The sequence below is a fragment of the Ovis canadensis genome, chromosome 2 (assembly GCF_042477335.2).
Source record: "Ovis canadensis isolate MfBH-ARS-UI-01 breed Bighorn chromosome 2, ARS-UI_OviCan_v2, whole genome shotgun sequence".
NCBI classification, from domain to species: Eukaryota; Metazoa; Chordata; class Mammalia; order Artiodactyla; family Bovidae; genus Ovis; species Ovis canadensis.
The window spans coordinates 37,331,574-37,349,063 of NC_091246.1; the positions used below are offsets into that span (position 1 = coordinate 37,331,574).

At 46.2% G+C, this 17,490-nt stretch overlaps 2 protein-coding genes and 1 long non-coding RNA gene across 8 annotated transcripts in view; 2 read left to right on the forward strand and 1 right to left on the reverse strand.

Annotated features, from left to right (window-relative positions):
• KIF24 (kinesin family member 24) overlaps positions 1-3,077 on the forward strand; it is a 70,340-nt gene extending 67,263 nt beyond the window's left edge. For all 3 annotated transcript variants that reach the window (XM_069575867.1, XM_069575869.1, XM_069575868.1), the window contains 2 exons: positions 196-289; positions 1,034-3,077. In XM_069575867.1, the coding sequence (XP_069431968.1) occupies positions 196-289; positions 1,034-1,174 (235 nt within the window). In that variant the 3' untranslated portion in view covers positions 1,175-3,077. The remainder of the gene's footprint in view (positions 1-195; positions 290-1,033) is intronic.
• The window catches only part of UBAP1 (ubiquitin associated protein 1), a 67,118-nt gene continuing 52,570 nt past the window's right edge, over positions 2,943-17,490 (reverse strand). For all 4 annotated transcript variants that reach the window (XM_069575870.1, XM_069575872.1, XM_069575871.1 and 1 more), the window contains 4 exons: positions 12,605-13,528; positions 5,436-5,618; positions 4,628-4,729; positions 2,943-4,085 (listed from right to left, as the gene is read on the reverse strand). In XM_069575870.1, coding sequence (XP_069431971.1) covers positions 3,945-4,085; positions 4,628-4,729; positions 5,436-5,618; positions 12,605-13,528 — 1,350 coding nt within the window. In that variant the 3' untranslated portion in view covers positions 2,943-3,944. The remainder of the gene's footprint in view (positions 4,086-4,627; positions 4,730-5,435; positions 5,619-12,604; positions 13,529-17,490) is intronic.
• LOC138433354 (uncharacterized) lies at positions 6,609-10,801 on the forward strand. Its single transcript, XR_011254279.1, has 2 exons — positions 6,609-6,885; positions 9,738-10,801. It is a non-coding gene; the product is annotated as an uncharacterized lncRNA (long non-coding RNA).

Sequence of the window (17,490 nt, forward strand, 5' to 3'; positions counted from 1 at the left end):
GCTACTCCCTAGTCCCTTGACAAGCCCTTAAAAGAACGGGTGAAGAGGCAGGAGATGGTGGGGAGCTCATTCCCATCAAAGCCTCGACCTCTTTGGGAAGCAGCAGCTCCTGGCCTAGAGATGAGGCTTAGTTCCAGAAAGCTGCCCATGAGAGATGGGAGGCCCAAGGCTCACAGCATCCCTTCTGCTTCCCAGGCAGGTGGTCATCCAAGCACACCAGGAACAGCTGGATGAAATGGCTGAGTTGGGCTTCAAGGAGGAGACCCTGATGAGCCAGCTGGCTCCTACTGTAAGTGGTCTTGGCTGGAGCCTCCAGGGCTGTTGGGACTTAGCCTGCAGCTAGTTTGACATTTAGTCACTAAGTCATGTCTGACTCTTCTGCAACCCCATGGACTGTTGCCCACCAGGCTCCTCTGTCCATGGGAGTCTCCAGGTAAGAATACTGGAGTTAAGTTGCCATTTCCTTCTCCAGGGGATCGTCCCGACCCAGGGATTGAACCCACGTCTCCTGAATTGGCAGGCCTGTTCTTTATCACGGAGCCACCAGGGAAGTCCAGCTAGTTTGATAGTCATCCCTGTTTCCTGCAGTGTGTGCAGAAAGGGTGTGCTGCCACACTGTAGCTTTGTTGAGGCTTTGAGCCTTCTCTTGCCACTCCTCTGAGCTGGCTTGAGGGGCGCAAGGACAGGTGGGAGATGGCGTGACACTCCCCATTCCCAGGCCACTGTTTCCAGCCTCTCTCCTTGCCATTCTGCCTTCCTAGTGGCTTATTGGAGGCCCCTCCCTGTGATGGTAACAGTGACTTGCCTTATGCAGACCAGAGGTACTTCTAGAAAAACACCCTTGTGCCCTGCAGATACCTCTCTGTAGAGAAGGGGGCCCACCCTATGCCATGGTGACTATCCTGCAGGTTTTCCAACTGGAGAAAGGGCCTGGGCTCTGAAATCCTCCTGCAAGAGAAGGGATTAGAAAAGCAGATATGACAGAGGGCCAGTAACAGCAAAAGCTCCATTTGACCTTTGTTTCCTTTCTCAGGATTTTGAAGGTTTTGTGATTCAGCTAGATGAAATCATGGTTCTGAAGTCCAAGTGCATCCAGAGTCTGAGGAGCCAGCTACAGCTATACCTGGCCTGCCACAAGCCAGCTGCAGGCCCTGAGAGGACAGCGGTGTCTTAGAGTGGAGTTGGTATGGGGTGGCTGGGCTCTCAAGAGCTGGAGGGGCCTCCACCAGGTCCCCCTGCAGATCTCGGCACCCACTCCCTTGTCCCTCCCATGCTGGTCGCTCCCTCACCACTCATGGCCTGGGCTGGGTCCCAGCTCCTCTCTCAGAGCAAGCATCTGTCCAGTTCAAGCACCGGGGCTTCTGCAGGGAAGGACAGATGAGCCTGAACAACTTCTAATAGGTCTCTCCCTTTTCTTTGGGGTTGAGGATTTGCATTACTGACCCTTTGTGGAAACACAGTTGGGTCTAATAACCCTGTAGATGTTTCTGAATTTAGGGGTCTGAGGATGGGGGCGGGCGGTGGTCAGCGGTAACCTACAGGTTGGAGGTCGCAAGCTAGGAGAGAGGACATGCTGAGCCTAGAGGTTTTACCAGCTGGATTCTGTGCCTTCCTCCAGGACTTGGTCAAAAACTAAAACGCTGGTGCTAGTGGGGTGGGGGTTGGGTGAGATCTGCCCCACCAGCCCTTGGGAGGTTAGCTTTTGATGAATAAACCGTAACTCAATGTCCCGCAGATGCGGGACAGGTCTTTTGCTTCCAGTTCCCCTCCCTCTCTGCAACCCAGTATTTAGACGGAAGAGGGCGCTCGCATCACTGCATTCTTTCCCCATCTCTGCCTTTTGCTGAGACCATCTGCCTGCATCATATTCCTAAGTCCTATCTGTGAGTCCTCACCCACTGTACTCCCCCACAGAATAGCTGAATGGCTGGAGTATCTCAGGCAAGTCCATCTCCTAGCCTCACCTTTATCCAGGGTCGCCCTGGCCATCTACTCGCCCTTTCAGTGGCCTGTGTTCAGTGCCTTGGCATTAAGCGCTCTGGCCAGTGAGACTCTAAAGCAGTTTTACACACATACATGCACCCCTTCATGTGAGTTGTTTGCTGTGTATCTTTCTAGCAGAAAGAAGCTTAAGAAGTACCAGGTAGTCCATCACTTACCAAGGCCACCTTGGATCAAGTTGAGATTCACATGTCAAAGCCTTGGCCCTGACACCCATTTTGATATGAAATTTTGATCTCTTGTAGAAGTTAAAGGATAACTTCTACAAATTTTAAAAGAAGGGTTTAATTAATTTTAGAGGCCAGAAGAGGGGCCAACTGGCTTTCTGAGACAATGGCCATGCCTCATCTGACTACCAGAGGGTGGCCTCTTTCCAGCTTACTGCTCCCCAGCCCAAAGGTTCTGTATCCTCAAATCATCACTACAAAAATTAGAGACCCATCCAAGCCAAGATCACAGGGAGGACTGTGGGGGAGAGAGTATTACAACTAAGGACAAGAAGCTAGGGATAAGTCTAGTACCACTGAATACAACAGCACCACTGAGAGCTAGTGAAGAAGTCTGAATCCCCGTCCTGCCTGTGGAATACATAAATATGACTGATGCTGTTCACAGGACAAGGGACTTAGTTCTCACTTCTGAGTGCATCTCCCAAAGGCCAAGCCCGTCTCACTTCCACAGTCAATCTTGCAGGAAGGCACATGTCTATGTCCTTAACCCAGAAACCGAGCTATGTCAGGTTTAAACAGACCCTTGTGTCTAGGCCTGCCTTTCCAAACCAAAAACCTGGGTTGCACAGGCCTAAGAGTTGGAAGAAAGGAGTGAAATGACAGAAAATGGTTAGCTTCTGTTCCATCCCCAGCAAATGCGCTTACCACTCACTAACCTCCACCCTGCAGCGAAACATTCCTTGACAATAAAGAAATCATCACAACAGGATATACCTTTTAGATTTTTATTAGTAGTTCTCTCTGAAGAATCAAAATAGTTAGCAAATTACTTTAGATTCATCAAGACTGTATATCCTTTGTATTTAGATCTTTAATGATGTACAACATAATACAAAACCAACCAAAGAGACTGATTTCTATGACTAGGTGTTATTCGTTGTGTCGTCCTAGAGCAGGGACTGGAGGGAGAGGCTGTTCTCCAGGGAGAACTGAGGTGGAGTTAGTGCTGGGGGACTAAATCATGGCCTGCTTTTCCCCCAGTTGATGTGCTGGGAAGGGACAAATGATTCCTTAAACTGACAACTGCTTCCTAGAGTAGAGGGCTCTAAAATCCTGGGTAGCAGAAGATTGTAGTCCAAACCAGGCCAAAAGAAACAGGCTGGGGCAGGGAAGTGTGGTAACTGCCTGGCAGAAAAGGCAAACTCAGGGCCCCAAGGGGTAAAGGGCATTCTCTGCACCTCAGAGACATTGCAGAACCAGTGTCACACTAAGTGACATTGTTAAAAAGGGAAAGAAAGAAAACCCTGGAAGAACCTTTCAATTGCACTCAACTTGGATTCGAGGTCAGCCCACTCTTGCGGACGAGGGAACATCTAGCCCCAAAGCAGCACTGAGTCTGGCCCCACCGCCGCCTCCTCCCCAGCTCCTTTTGGCAGCCGGGCCAGGTTTCGGCTGAAGCCATACAGATCCCAAAAAGACCAGAGAAGTCGATCTGGAGGGCCAAGGCGGGAAGGACACTTCTCAGGATACAAATACTTTTAATATGGAAGGAGCCAGGACAGTTCTAGGGGCATGTGCATGCCCAAATCTTACCCACTTTCTCCCCAGCTCAGGACCTAGGCTTGTAGAGACTTGGCAAGCACAGTCTCCACACCTGACCTTCCACCCCCAAAAGAAAATCCGGAAGTGTGCCCCTTCTCCTTCCCCACAGGTGGGCTCCTCAGGGCCTCCTGCAGGGGTGGTTCTGCGGCAGGGCCTAGGCAGGGCCTCATCTCAGCTGGCTCCCGCCCGAGCCATGAGGTCTTCCAGAGCATTGTCCTGGTCGTTGTTGTGTAATAGCAGAACTTCCTTAATATCTTTCAGTTCAAAGCCCATTTCCTTAAATTTGCTCATTAACTGAAGAAACTCCATCATCTAAAGAAAAGTAAGAGAATACAAATTCAAGAAAGGGTTCTGGCCACATAGCACAGCCAAGCAGCAGAATACATGCCTAAGGGGCTGCTTGGGAGGGCATCCTTGCCGGAGCCTCTCAGGGCCCCAAGCAAGCAGAGGAGGGCCGTGGAGGAAGACAGGTTGATGCCACAGCCAGTCATCCCTCAGGGGCCACACCCAGGCCCCAAATCTTAAGGACCTTCATTCAGGTCCCACCATCGACATCCATGCTCCCATCCAGCCTAGGCAAAATGACTACACATCTCCTCCATCATCCGAAAGTACAGCTTTTGCCCAAGTCATTTTTTCCCATCCCTTCCCTGGGATCGTTGATGGTCTTCAACCTGATACTTCCATGTGAGCCAAACATCCACATGCCTGTCTGGACACAGGAGATTCTTGCTCCAACTAGTTCTGCCTACAGTCAGTGGGAGGGATGAAGGCTGTGGAACAGGAGTGCCCCCAAGACAGACTGCTTTGTCCCTTCTTTCCAGAGGGTTCCCATGAAGCATGGAGGTGCCTACCTTTTCCTCTGAACACTGCTGCATTTCCAGAGCCTCTTCCACCAAAAGAGGGTCAAAGCCCTTCTCACAGAGCTGTCCATGTGCAAAGAGATAGTCGAGAATCTTAAGAAAACAGAAAGGGTTTAGCACCTACTGCCACTGTTTTCTGTGCTTCCCAAAAGTCTTACACAATCAACACGTCTGCTCCCCACCTTGACTATTACATCCTGGATAGGACTTGACTTTGTACCTTGAACTGTGTCCAACACAGCAGGACCCCAGTGACTATTTGCTGATAGACACACCCTTCTAAATATGCATTCACAGTCTTCAAAGGAGTTCCTGTCACAGCTGACTCACATCTCCCAACTGACGTCAACCCCAGAGCCTGGGCAGGATATTCTCCTAAGAAACCACCCAAGTCAGAAAGTGCTCTCAAGGCTTAGGGCTCCAGTACCCTATATTAGAACTGCCTGGGTGCTTCTGACAGGATAGACATTTGTGGAAGACGACATCTGACCATACCTCAAGCCTATTCTGCCACTGCCTCAGGAAAAGCAGAGAAGAGAAGAGGGGTAACTGGGTAAGGTAGTCCTCAACGCCAGTACTCCCAAGTCTGTCCCTCAGCCTAGGTCCCAGAGCCCCCAAAACAAGCACTGCTGGAAACTCCCAACAAAGCCCCCCTGAGTCCTGCCTGCCCTCCCTAATCACAGAAAAAGACAATGGTGCTGTGAGTGTGAGGGACTCCAGGACGGAGGCAGGACACTTCCAGCTCCCGAGATCGGGGGCCTCTCCCCTGCCCCGGCCCTGTGGCTGACCAAGCACTCACCTGCTCAATATTCTCTCCTTTCTTCCTCATGGCTCTCAAGACACACTCATATGAGTAGCCCATGCTGACCACTGTCTCCACACAGTGCCGCTCGCTGGGGGACAGCGCCTGCAGTTCAGAGTAAGCCTGGGGACAGCTGGGAGTGTTGGGCACTTGTGACACTGAGAGATTAGGAGGTGTGACCTAGTGGGAGAGAGACAAAGGATTAAGGCAAGCAGACAGACCCAGGCCCCAGAAGACAAGTCACTGAGGTGGCCCGATCCAGGGGTTTATCAATCCTGACCTAATCAAGCCTCCAGTCAAGTAACCTGCCTGCAAGAAAGGGCCAGATTTCTGGCCAGACATCCTGAGGAAGAACAAAGAGGGGCAGGGGAGTTCCAGCTGAGGGACAGAAAAGTTGGGAAGACACCTGCAAGTGTGACTGTCCTCTGACCTCATCCTGCCTTGCAGAGTGAAGAAGCCTTGCTTTTGTAGCACATGAAAGCACATGCCCTTCCCTGCCCAAATCCCCTGGGTTTGTAGGGGAGAAAGAAGTTCTGAAAACCGCCTTTGGTAGCACCCTGCTGGCTGCTACGACTTCTCTCCAGGGCTCCATTATCCCTTTCCTAAACTGCTGTATCTGAGTACTAGAGGGATCATTAATCTCAAATCCCCTCACTCCAGAATTGACTGTCCCAGTAACCATGTCCATCACCTCCCAGTGTCCGTCGTCACATCTATCACTGGGCTGGTAGATGGCCAGCTCAGGGCTCCCACGCTCTGCTACAAAAGCAAGGCTGAAGACTACCGCCCCTCCAGGCTGTACCCTCAAGGACTGGAACATGGTCCCTAGGGCCCAGCCTCTACTGCACTGGCCACCGGTGGCCTGCTCCTACCACTGGCCCCCAGCCTGACTGGACAGATTCCCAGACTTAAACCCTACCACCACTTCTGATAATAATCAGCCCCAAGGCAAAAAGGCAGCTCACTCCCAGGCTGAAGGACAGAACCACAATGGGAAAAGCTGACAACCTGGCTCATCTCCCAAGAACCAGGAAAAATCATCCAAGAAAATTTTATTTAACCCTCTCCTTTTTTGGGGGTTTGGGGGAGAGGAAGAGAGGAGGGAAAGAGCCTGCTTATCCTAGAAGCATGTTCAAAATTCTATAGCTATAACCAGATACTCTCCTCCAGGTCAGCTGGGGGAAGCCAAGAAGCTTCGAAGCCTGCAGTATCTGCTGAACCCTCTCACCAGAGCACACTCCAGGCAGTACAGTCCTGGGGCTCAGTCATCAGGGTGCAAGAGTCACGACGGCACAGGAACTGAGCACACCAGTCCGGCCACTTTACGGGCCCCAAGACTGTCTTTAGGGGCAGGTTCTGCCTGGGCCTGGAAATACCAATAGCCAAACGGCATCTTCTTCACATTGCTGGCACAGTACTTCTCACACAAGGAGCTCCCAGACATCAGGTACAATGTCGCGTGCAGTTCTGAATGCTCGAAGCCTGGCTCTGATACGCGTGTCTGTGTGCTCAGTGGCTCAGTCATAATTGACTGCGACCCAAGGACTGTAGCCTGCCAGGCTTCTCTGTCCTCGGAATTTTCCAGAATGGGTTGCCATTTCCTTCTCTAAGGGATCTTCTCAATCCAGGGATTGAACCTGCATCTCCTGCGTCTCCTGCACTGGCAGGCGGATTCTTTACCACTGAGCCAGCTAGAAACCCTGCGGCCTGATACACTGATTCTACCTTCCAAAATCCACTGAAATGATGATAAAACTGTATTAACGTTAGAAAAAGAGGGCATAACAGAAGACGATGTATTTCAATGAAATTTTAGAAGGTGGAATGCTAACAGAGGCAGAATAACTGGCAGAAGCAGTGAAGTTACAAGTGGGAGATGGGAGAGTCACGTCTAGCGGGAGACCCCTGAGAAGGTTTCAGCATTTGGAAGCACCAGGTACTGTTGGGGTAAGGCAAAGTACGAAGGCAATGATCAGCAGAAAACCCTCAGGAAGACCTCCCCAACCCACCTGTGGAGATAGAAGGTTTAATCTAGAAAATGGGAATCAATAATAAAAGGACAGATACCAGGCACAGCATATGGCAGAGGGAGGTACAAGAACCAAAACGGGATTGAGTAAGCCTATCTCAGTATCCTCACTTTCTTTAGCCTTCAAGCAGAATTCTTAGATAAACTTTAATAGCCCCCAAGATCTTCATATGATGATGTTTTACAGAGCTCCCTTCAAAGCCCTGGTGGCTCAGACGCTAAAGCGTCTGCCTGCAATGAGGAAGACTCGGGTTTGATCCCTGGGTCACGAAGATCCCCTGGAGAAGGAAATGGCAGCCCATTCTAGTACTCTTGCCTGGAAAATCCCATGGATGGAGGAGGCTGGTAGGCTACAGTCCATGGGGTCACAAAGAGTCAGACACGACTAAGCAACCTCACTTTGACTTTCTTCAAAGCCTTCTCTGGTGGCTCAGATGGTAAAATCTGCCTGCAATGCAGGAGACCCACGTTCAATCCCTGGATCGGGAAGATCCCCTGGAGAAGGGAATGGCAACCCACTCCAGTATTCTTGCCTGGAGAATCCCATGGACATAGGAGCCTGGAGGGCTACAGTCCATGGAGTCACAAAGAATCGGACACAACTGAGTAACTTTCACTTTCACGTCAAAGCCAACTAACTAGTCAATCTTAAAGATCAGCAGGCACACCCCAACATACATATTCCCCACATTTTGACTGTTTTTCTTTTAGTGACTCACTCTCAGAAGTGAATAGAAAGCCAAAGCCACAAACATAAGACCAAACCAGAAGAGGGAAAAGACAAAGCACCTGGAAATTTAAAATAAAGCAAAACTTTTATTTAAAATATTATGAGATTTTTTTTTAAATGGTATGATAGTCAAGGATACGTTTCAGATAGTAAAACATAAAGTCAAAGAGAAAGAAAAAAGATAGCAAATCAGAAAAACATCAAGGAGGTCCAACATCCAGCTTACAGGAAGAACAGAGAAAACAGAAAAGTATAATACCAAAAACAAACCACAGCAACCAGATTTTGAAGACTGAGCTGAGCCTTTGCTTGAAAGGATCCAGGAGGGTCAAGCACAATAAGTGAAATTTACACTGGTAAATGTCAAATCTCCAGAAATGGAAAAAAAAAAGGATCCCAAAAGCTTGTGGGAGCAGGGGAAGAACTCCGAATGGCACAGTATTGCTAGAAATCAGAGGTGCTTGTACTTCAGTTTGAGAGCTGTTTTTAGTTTTTATTTATTTATCTGGCTGCATGGGGTTTTCACTGCTGTGTGCGCACTTTCTCCAGCTGCATCAGGCTGGGGCTGCTCTCGAGCTGGGTACACAGGCTTCCACTGTGGTGGCCGCCTGTGTTGCGGAGCACGGCTCTAGGCGCGCAGGCTTCAGTAGCTGCGGCTCCCGGGCTCCAGAGCACAGCTTTGGCACACGGGCTTAGTTGCTCCAAGGCATGTGGAATCTTCCCGACCAGGGACTGAACTCACGTCCCCCTGTTGGCAGGCAAATTCTTAACCAGTGGACCACCAGGGAAGTCCCTGAAAGTTTGTTTGTTTTTAAGGGAGTAATGTCTTAAAATTTTTTTAAAGAAAATGATCTTCAACTAAGAAATCTAAATTGAGCCAAACCAGTATTCATACATGAGGATAAAATTTAGACATTTTTGGATATTCAAGGATTCAAAAACAATAGGTTAACCAACAAAATTAAATGTATTTGAATGAGAAAATTATCACTAGGTCTTTGACACTCTTGGAGCATTTGGACAAAACTAGCAACAGGCATAAAGAAATTACACAATTTTTAATGGGGCAGTTAAACTATAAGAAATAAAAGCTACCAAGAAAATCCTCATCACCACCACAGTATTCCATCCCAATCATAAAATTAACTAACATTAATTGAACCAAAACTTGTGATATAAATATGATGAAAAATACAAGAAGGTGGAGGAAAGGCTACTATAAGGGCTAAATCCTCAACTTACTGTAACAGGAAGTATAAACCTGTCTAAAATTAATAAATTTAGAAAATGCAATGTAAGCATCCAATTTAGAAAGAGATAAATCCCAGTATACACAGTTTGAAGAGTTAAAAGTACCTGACTATGGGAAGCAAAACTGGAATCAGAGAGAGGTGAGGCAGGAAACTACTCTTTTTCAATATAAGCCTTTTAAATGCTACTTGGTTTCATTAAAAATTCTTGTATTACTTTGATAAAAACAAATTCATTTTTTATTTTTTTAAATTTTTCATTCAGTTCTTTGTGTCTTTCTTTTTCAAAGCTTCCTATTTTTTTCCTACTTCTTTTTCTGGCTGTGCCATGTGACTTGTCGGATCTTAGTCCTGTCCATGAATGGAACCCAGGGCCACGGCAGTGGAAGTGCCGATCCCTAACCACTGGACCGCAAGGGAAGCCTCTCCTTTTCTTAATCTAGAGATGGAGAGTGACTCTGTAAGTATTAAAACAATGGCAACATGAGAAATGATCAACAGATTTAAGCATCAAAAAGCTTAGAGAATATATATTACCAGAAATCATTTGAAATACAATTTAAGAGTGAACTGGCACTTCTCATATCCTTCCTGGCCACAATAAGTAAATTGAGAACTCAAGTACAAGGAAAAAGGCAAATGTTTCACTGAAGTAACTCTGACAGAGTGGAGAATATACAGCCACACCTGGAGAAAGAGAACCGGATGGCAGATGAGCCTAAGCTGTGAGCAGAGCAAGGCCTCTGGCGGGGCTGAGCCACAGTGGGAAGACACACTGATAAGGGCTAAAGCAGGCAGCTCTGTGCTGCACACAGAATAAGGGTGCATCTCAAGACTGTTCCTCTCAAGATGACCCCTGGAGTTCTCAACTGCTAAGATTAGTTTATACAAACAATGACACATGAAAATCTGAAAACCGAGACCCAAACACTGGGCCTGAAATAGATGACAAGAACTAAATTCCGGAAGTTCCCTGGGAGTTCCCATGTGAAGGATGTATATGGCCCAGCTGACGACCATCACCCCCTACCTCCAGTCACTGTCTTGAGGAGAAGCGCTTCTCTCACCAGGAAAGGTTCCAACTAGCAGCTTCAAAGACTCACCAAGACAGAAAGCCAGGATGGAACTAGGCTTGTGCTCCCTAGGAGTAAGGGCCTTGACTTCCTTAAAGATCACCACAACTCGAACTCTGTTTAAACCTGCCCCCACAGGGCAGCAAATCCCCAGGCCAGGATGAAGCAGGGACCCTCATACCCTAAAATGGATGGGCCCAAAAGAAACTGCACCATCAGATGTGTCAAAGAATGATGAGTGTTCTGGTTTGAGAAATACCCTCTGCAATTAGTTCACTGGCTTTGGTCTCTCAATGGTTCACTTTAACACTATTAAGTTAGATGGGGGTGAGGGTGGGGGATGGTGGTGGCTGAGGATCCCTAACCTTCTGGAGTGTATTTAATTTCTCTAAAGCATACAATGAATTAGGGAGCAGAGAGGAGTATCCTGCTGACCAGAGCCCAAGCACAAACCAGGGGGAGTCAGGATAAGGCCCAGGCTAACAGATGTTACAGGCTTCACTGGGGACTTCAACAGTAAAGAATCCACCTGCCAATGCAGAAGACATCCCTGGGTCGGGAAGATCCCCTGGAGAAGGAAACAGCAATCCATTCCAGGATTCTTGCCTGGAAAATCCCATGGACTTGAGGAGCCTGGTGAGCTCCAGTCCTTGGGATCGCAAAGAGGTAGACATGACTGAGCGATTAAACAAAAACAAGAGATGTTTATGCACTCTATTGAGGTTCTCTGGGCCAAGGTCCATGGACATTTACAGGCAGCAGTAAGCTCTCTGACAATGGAAGCACTCACACAGAAACAATCATTTATCAAGAACGTTACGGCTGGGAACCTGCACTCTTTCTAAGGCAGGCCAAAGCTCATCTTTTCTACCAGCTAAGAGCAGGCTGATTATGGTCTCAGAGATATACAACCAATACAATCAGGCTCCTTTCTGACTCTAAATACCGCCCTGATATCCTGTTATTTAAAAATCTGAACTGGTATAAAAAAAGGTTCTTGGACTTCTATGATTTCTATTCTATAATACAATAACGTATTGTTCTGTGCTGCTAAAACAACCACATAAAGTAACCTCCCTGTATATGCAACTTCTCTGTGTGACCAAATCAGATTTCCTTCAAGATGATACAGTTCAGCTCAGTCACTGAGTCATGTCCAACTCTTTGCGACCCCATGGACCGTAGCACGACAGGCCTCCCTGTCCATCGGCAACTCCCAGAGCTTGCTCAAACTCATGTCCTTTGAGTCGGTGATATCATCCAACCATATCCTCTGTTGTTCCCTTCTCCTCCTGCCTTCAATTTTTCCCAGTATCAGGGTCTTTTCCAATGAGTCAGTTCTTCACATCAGGTGGCCAAACTCAAGATGACCCAAGTACAATTTTTCTATCAATCCACCCTTCAACACTAAATCTGTTCCAATCTTCCCCTCTCCCTCCCTTTGAAGAAAACTGCATAATTCTTAGTAGTAAGCCAAAAAAGAGGAAAAACAGTAATTGCAGTATTAAAATCCACAGGTTTAAAAATGGCAAATTTCAACCTCTGGCTCAAACTTCCCCAGTTACTAAAGTACCACCTAGTTTAAAGAAACATAACCCCAAATCAGTCAAACACACAGAAGCCAACGTCAGGGCAGAATGAGATGGGAGGAGGGAGGAGAGGGAAGTAGAAGATGAAATAAGGAGTACCAAAAGTAAGTGTAAAAAAAAAAAAATTAATAGGAAAAAGTAAAAAGGCACAAAGAGGGCAAACCTTGAAAAAGTGCAAACACAAGACACGGCAGCATGGAAAACAACGAACTGATTAGGCAGGAAAACATCATTCACATGCTACACATTATCTTTTTGAAGGAAAAGATTAAAAAGATACAGGGAGGAAAAAATCATTACCAGGTTAGCTGCAAAGCTAATAATCCATGTCCTCAAAAGAATAACCAGAACTATATGTACTTAATGTAATCAAGGTCAATTTGGTCATGCCCCATCCTTCCCTAAATCTTGAAAAGAAGAATGTGAGGGTGGCAACTGCTAGGTAGGATCTAGAAATCTGTGGAGTTTTAATGCAGGGCGATTTAAAAGGCTTACCGTGGGACGTGTATTTGGAGGTGCTGATTCTTCTGTGCACACAGACAAGACAGACAGGGAAGGCGTCTGGGGAGGGGTCAGGGTTGGCACCTCTGTGCCACTGTCCAAGTTCAAAGCTGAAAGCCCAAGGGTAGGATGCCCATTGAGCTCACTGGCACTGCTTTGGGTGGAAGGCTTTAGGAAATTCCAGAACGTGCCACTGCGGAGGCAGGATGTGCTATGGAAAGTGCTTGCCATCTTGGGTGTCTTCTGACTGCTGTCATCAGAGTCAAGTTTGGGGAAGGACAAGGACTTGATATTGCTCACTGCAGGAATGGGGGGGAGGGACACTTTGGAAGACAGCGACATCTTTTCACAGTTGCCCAGCTGTGGTAAGGTTACAAAGCCATTGGGTTTGTGAAGAGGCTTGAAATCTAGGGTGGCCCGCTCCAGGGAGGCCAGGACCTCCTCCTCCTGTAGCACAGACCCAGAGCCACCTCGAGGCAAGTTACTGTCCAATAACTGGGCCATAATGGGTCCACTGGTTCCCACCAGAATGTTTCTCAGCTCTTCCTTCTCATCAATAGTTTTTAACTCCAGATTATCAAACGGGTCTTCTTCACACTCAAAGTCAGCAGGATTGAAGTCTGCCTTTGTGTGGGGCGGGCTGAGAACTTTCTGTTTCGGGGCACTGCTGCTGACGCGAGTCGGGGTGAGGATGCTGTTGTGCTGTAAGCTGGCGAGGATGGGGTTCATAGGAGGCGGCATGGTGGCTGCACTGTGAGTCTTGGAAAAGCTCATCTTGCTGTCGCCCTCTGGGCCACTCTTAGAATTCACTTTAGCTTCTGCTTCCTCAGCCTTGCGCTCTGCTTCCCACTGGGCTTCTTGGATCTTCTTAAGATCTTCAGCCCACTCAATGGTTTTCTTTTCCAAGGAGAAGTCATACTGCAAAGATATATCAGAGAAAGGTGTGAACCCAGGAGGCCATCGCTCCCCCACCGAATTCACTTATTTCTCACCCTGGGACAAAGGAACTGGACAAGGCAGCATTTAAGATGTATGGGAGGATCCCACCTCAGGAAAACTAAGACTTCCTAAGCTTGTAAGATTTAATCAGACTTTGCTCCCTGGTTACGTAGAGAAATTAATGAGAAAGAACTCCCACCATCTCTAATCATATACCGAGGTCATATGTACCTTGCGGCTTCCTGTGCTTCTCTCCCCTCAGGCCATTTCCCTTCCTAGAATTCTTCACTGGTGGCTCAGGCAGAACTCAACCACCTCCTCTATGAGGCTTTCCCGATGGCCCATTCCTTCCTCTGAACTCTTACATAGCATCTGTCTCTACCATTTGATGCTGAGCACATGTGACCACATGAAATCTTTCTCTAAAACATTTCTGCAACACTACCACAAGCCTCCTGTGGGCAGCAACTGGGCTTTAGACACTGTTAAGATCTCTATTATCTAACACAATGTCCTCTGTATTCAATATAACAACAGGCTCTAGTATTTAAGAAGCACTTACAAGGTGCCATGCATGATTCTAAACACTTTTTATGTATTAGCTCTCTAGATTTCCTCAACATTACAACGGCTATGCTCAAGTTCATGACGCTGCTAAATGGTAGAGCCTGGATCTGAACCCAGGCTGACAATATAGTCTATGCTCTAAACCACTACCAAATTACAAAGAACAGATTGTACTCTAACTGTAGGAAAAGTGCTTATTAAGAAATCTAGACATATTCAAATTAAGATTTTTACAGTGCAAACTCAACAAAAACAAACCACCTCATAAAAATATGGCCAGAGGATCTGAGCAGAATCTTCCAAAGAAGCCATACAGATGATCAGAGGCACATGAAAAGATGTTCAACATCACTATTAGGGAAATGCAAATCAAAACCACAATAAGGTATCACCGCTCGCCCATTAAAATGTCTATTATCAAGGCGGCAAGAAATAACAAGTGTTGGAGAGAATGTGGAGGAAAGGGAACCTTCATACGTATTGTTGGTGGGAGCGTAAACTGGCACAGCCACTGTGGAAAACAGTATGGAAACTTCTCAAAATAATTACTATATAATTCAGCAATTCCACTTCTGGGTATTTATCCAAAGAAGACACAAAGACCAATTCAAAAAGATATAGGCACCCCTGTGTTCATCACTATTCACAATACCAAGATACAGATACAATCTAGATGCCCATCAATGTGGATAAAGAAGATGTGGGGGAGGGGTATGTGTTTATGTATGTGCAATACACACACACACACACATACATACACAAACACAATATGACATTAAAACAAGATGAAATTTTGTCACCTGCAACAACATGGACAGACCTTGATGGCATTATACTAAGGGAAATAAGTCAGAAGGTGAAAGATAAATACTGCGTGATTCCACATGTATACACACACAAGCATACAAAACAAAACAAGGACACAGAGAGAAAACAGATTAGTTATGAGCCAAGGGACAAAAATTGAGTAAAGAAGGTCAACAGTGTAGTAAGAGAAGGAAACTAAATTCTGGTGGTAAGGGTACTGCAGGGTATACCCAAGTCAAAACATAATGCTGTATACATGAAACTTCCACAAAGTTATGAATCAATGTTACCTCAGTTTTCGACAAAAAGATTTTACAGTATAAACTGCACAAAAATTCCCTTCAAGGTTCCTTAATAGCTTTAAGCACTGTCTGACTCTTTGCAAACCCATGGATTACAGTACACCAGGTTTCCCTGTCCTTCACTATCTTCAGAATTTGGTCAAATTCATGTTTGTTGAATCGGTGACACCATCAAACCATCTCCTCCTCTGTCACCCTCTTCTCCTGTCTTCAATCTTTCTCTCCCAGCACGAGGGTCTTTTCCAAAGAGTCGGCTCTTTGCCGCAGGTGGCCAAAGTATTGGCGCTTCAGCTTCAGCCATCAGTTCTTCCAATGAATATTCAGCGTGGATTTCCTTTAGGATTGACTGGTTTGATCTCCCTGCTGTCCAGGGTACTCTCAAGAGTTTCAGTGCTACAATTCAAAAGCGTCAATTCTTAAGCACTCAGCTTTCTTTATGGTCCAACTCTCACATCCAAAACTGACTTAGAAAAACCATAGCTTTGACTATATATAGACCTTTGTCAGCAAAGTGATGTCTCTGCTTTTTCATATGCAGTCTAGGTGGGTCATAGCTTTTCTTCTAAGGAGCGTCTTTTAATTTCATGGCTGCAGTCACTGTCCGCAGTGATTTTGGAGCCCAAGAAGATAAAACAGTCACTGTTTCCACTTGCAGCTTCAAGTATAAAGTATAGATCAATTTATAAAAATTTCATTTGTATACTTGGAAAAAATTACCTATTATATTAAACAAAATTCACCTAGAACAGGAGTAAAAACCTCTGGTGTTCACCCTAAGGCAACAAAGCTAAACAGTGTGTCTGGAGACACAGTAAGAGTAAAGAGGGGAAAGAGAGAGGAAAGAGGCCTACCATGACAAGAGCCTCAGAGTAGAAAAAACACTGTAGAAGAAAGGAGGGTTCATCCCTAAACCTTTCAGCTGCAAACAGCACAACAGAAGCCTGGAAATGCATACATCCAGAAGTTCATTTACACACTCCTGAGTCAGTTACTGGGCCTCAGAAAAACACCAGGGGTATCACAGGGCTTCCTTTCTCCCTCTTAACGGAACAGTGAGAAAACACTGGCCAAAGGTTGCTGCTTCTAACTAGGGAGGAAATTCAATTTTGCAACTGGTTTTGCCCACCAAAAACAGGTGTGACCAACTTCCCACTACCTGTAAACACAGATCTCTGAAGTTTTACTCCCGAAAGCAACTGGAAATTTCTTTCCTCTGTAATAAACCCTTGAGTTTTTTTTTAAGTTACCAAAGTAATGTAGAACACTTGGCACACAATTTAAAAAAAAAAAAAAAACAGAAAAAATTAGGAGAATTACTACACTGAAAAAATGTGATTTTTGAGTGCGCAATAATAAGTAACAGCATCTAATATTTATGGAGTACTAGGAATCAGAGTAAGCATTATAAATGCACTATTTTACATAATCCTTATAACAATCTTTTAAGATTACACAGCTATTACTCGGCAATTCCAGCCCATGAATCGGTGAACCAGAGTCTGCTCTGAGCTGTGACACTAAGGGCCACCCTCCAGTACTGTGGCCGCCACTACTGTTTCATTTTCAATGAAAACTTTCTGGGCCTGGGTAGAAGGTCTCCGTATGATTTACTGATTCGCTTTGAGGACTTTTGATCTGAAACCCAAGGGCAAATATGAAAAAGTTACACGAAGCTTCAAGCTACCTGTTTAGGGCTCTAGGTCTGATTCCTTTCTGGATGGAGAGGGAGCAGCACCAACACCACAGCCTAACCGCCTCCCGGAGACCCGAAGCAGCCAAAGTTTAAGGGATCTAGCTGCAGTTCCAGAAAACACTGCAGCTAGCCCACACAGGAATGGAGCTTGGAGCCTTGATCTCCTCTTTTGTCATTAGTGGGCACGGGGAGTATGGCAGGCAAAGAACCAGGCACTCATTAGGGCTTCACACAGCTCAAAAAGAAAATTCCCCACAAAGCCAACAACAGCAACAACTGTGGGATTCTAAACAAATTTTCTGAATGATTCAATGAGGCAGTGAATAATATGAGAACTACTGAAATAAAATGCAGGTGTTATTTTATTGCTAATAATGTCCTGCACACAGGGTACTATTTACTCAATATTTGTTGTTGCCAATAAAAAAGCCACCAGGCAAACAGAACAAGGTAAAACTTCATATGGGAAATTGCCATCTCTCCTGGCTCAATAAATTCTCCATACAAAAGGAGGATCAATTCAGTATACAAAAACATGTAAGATATTCAACATTACCTGAAACTAGGGAAAT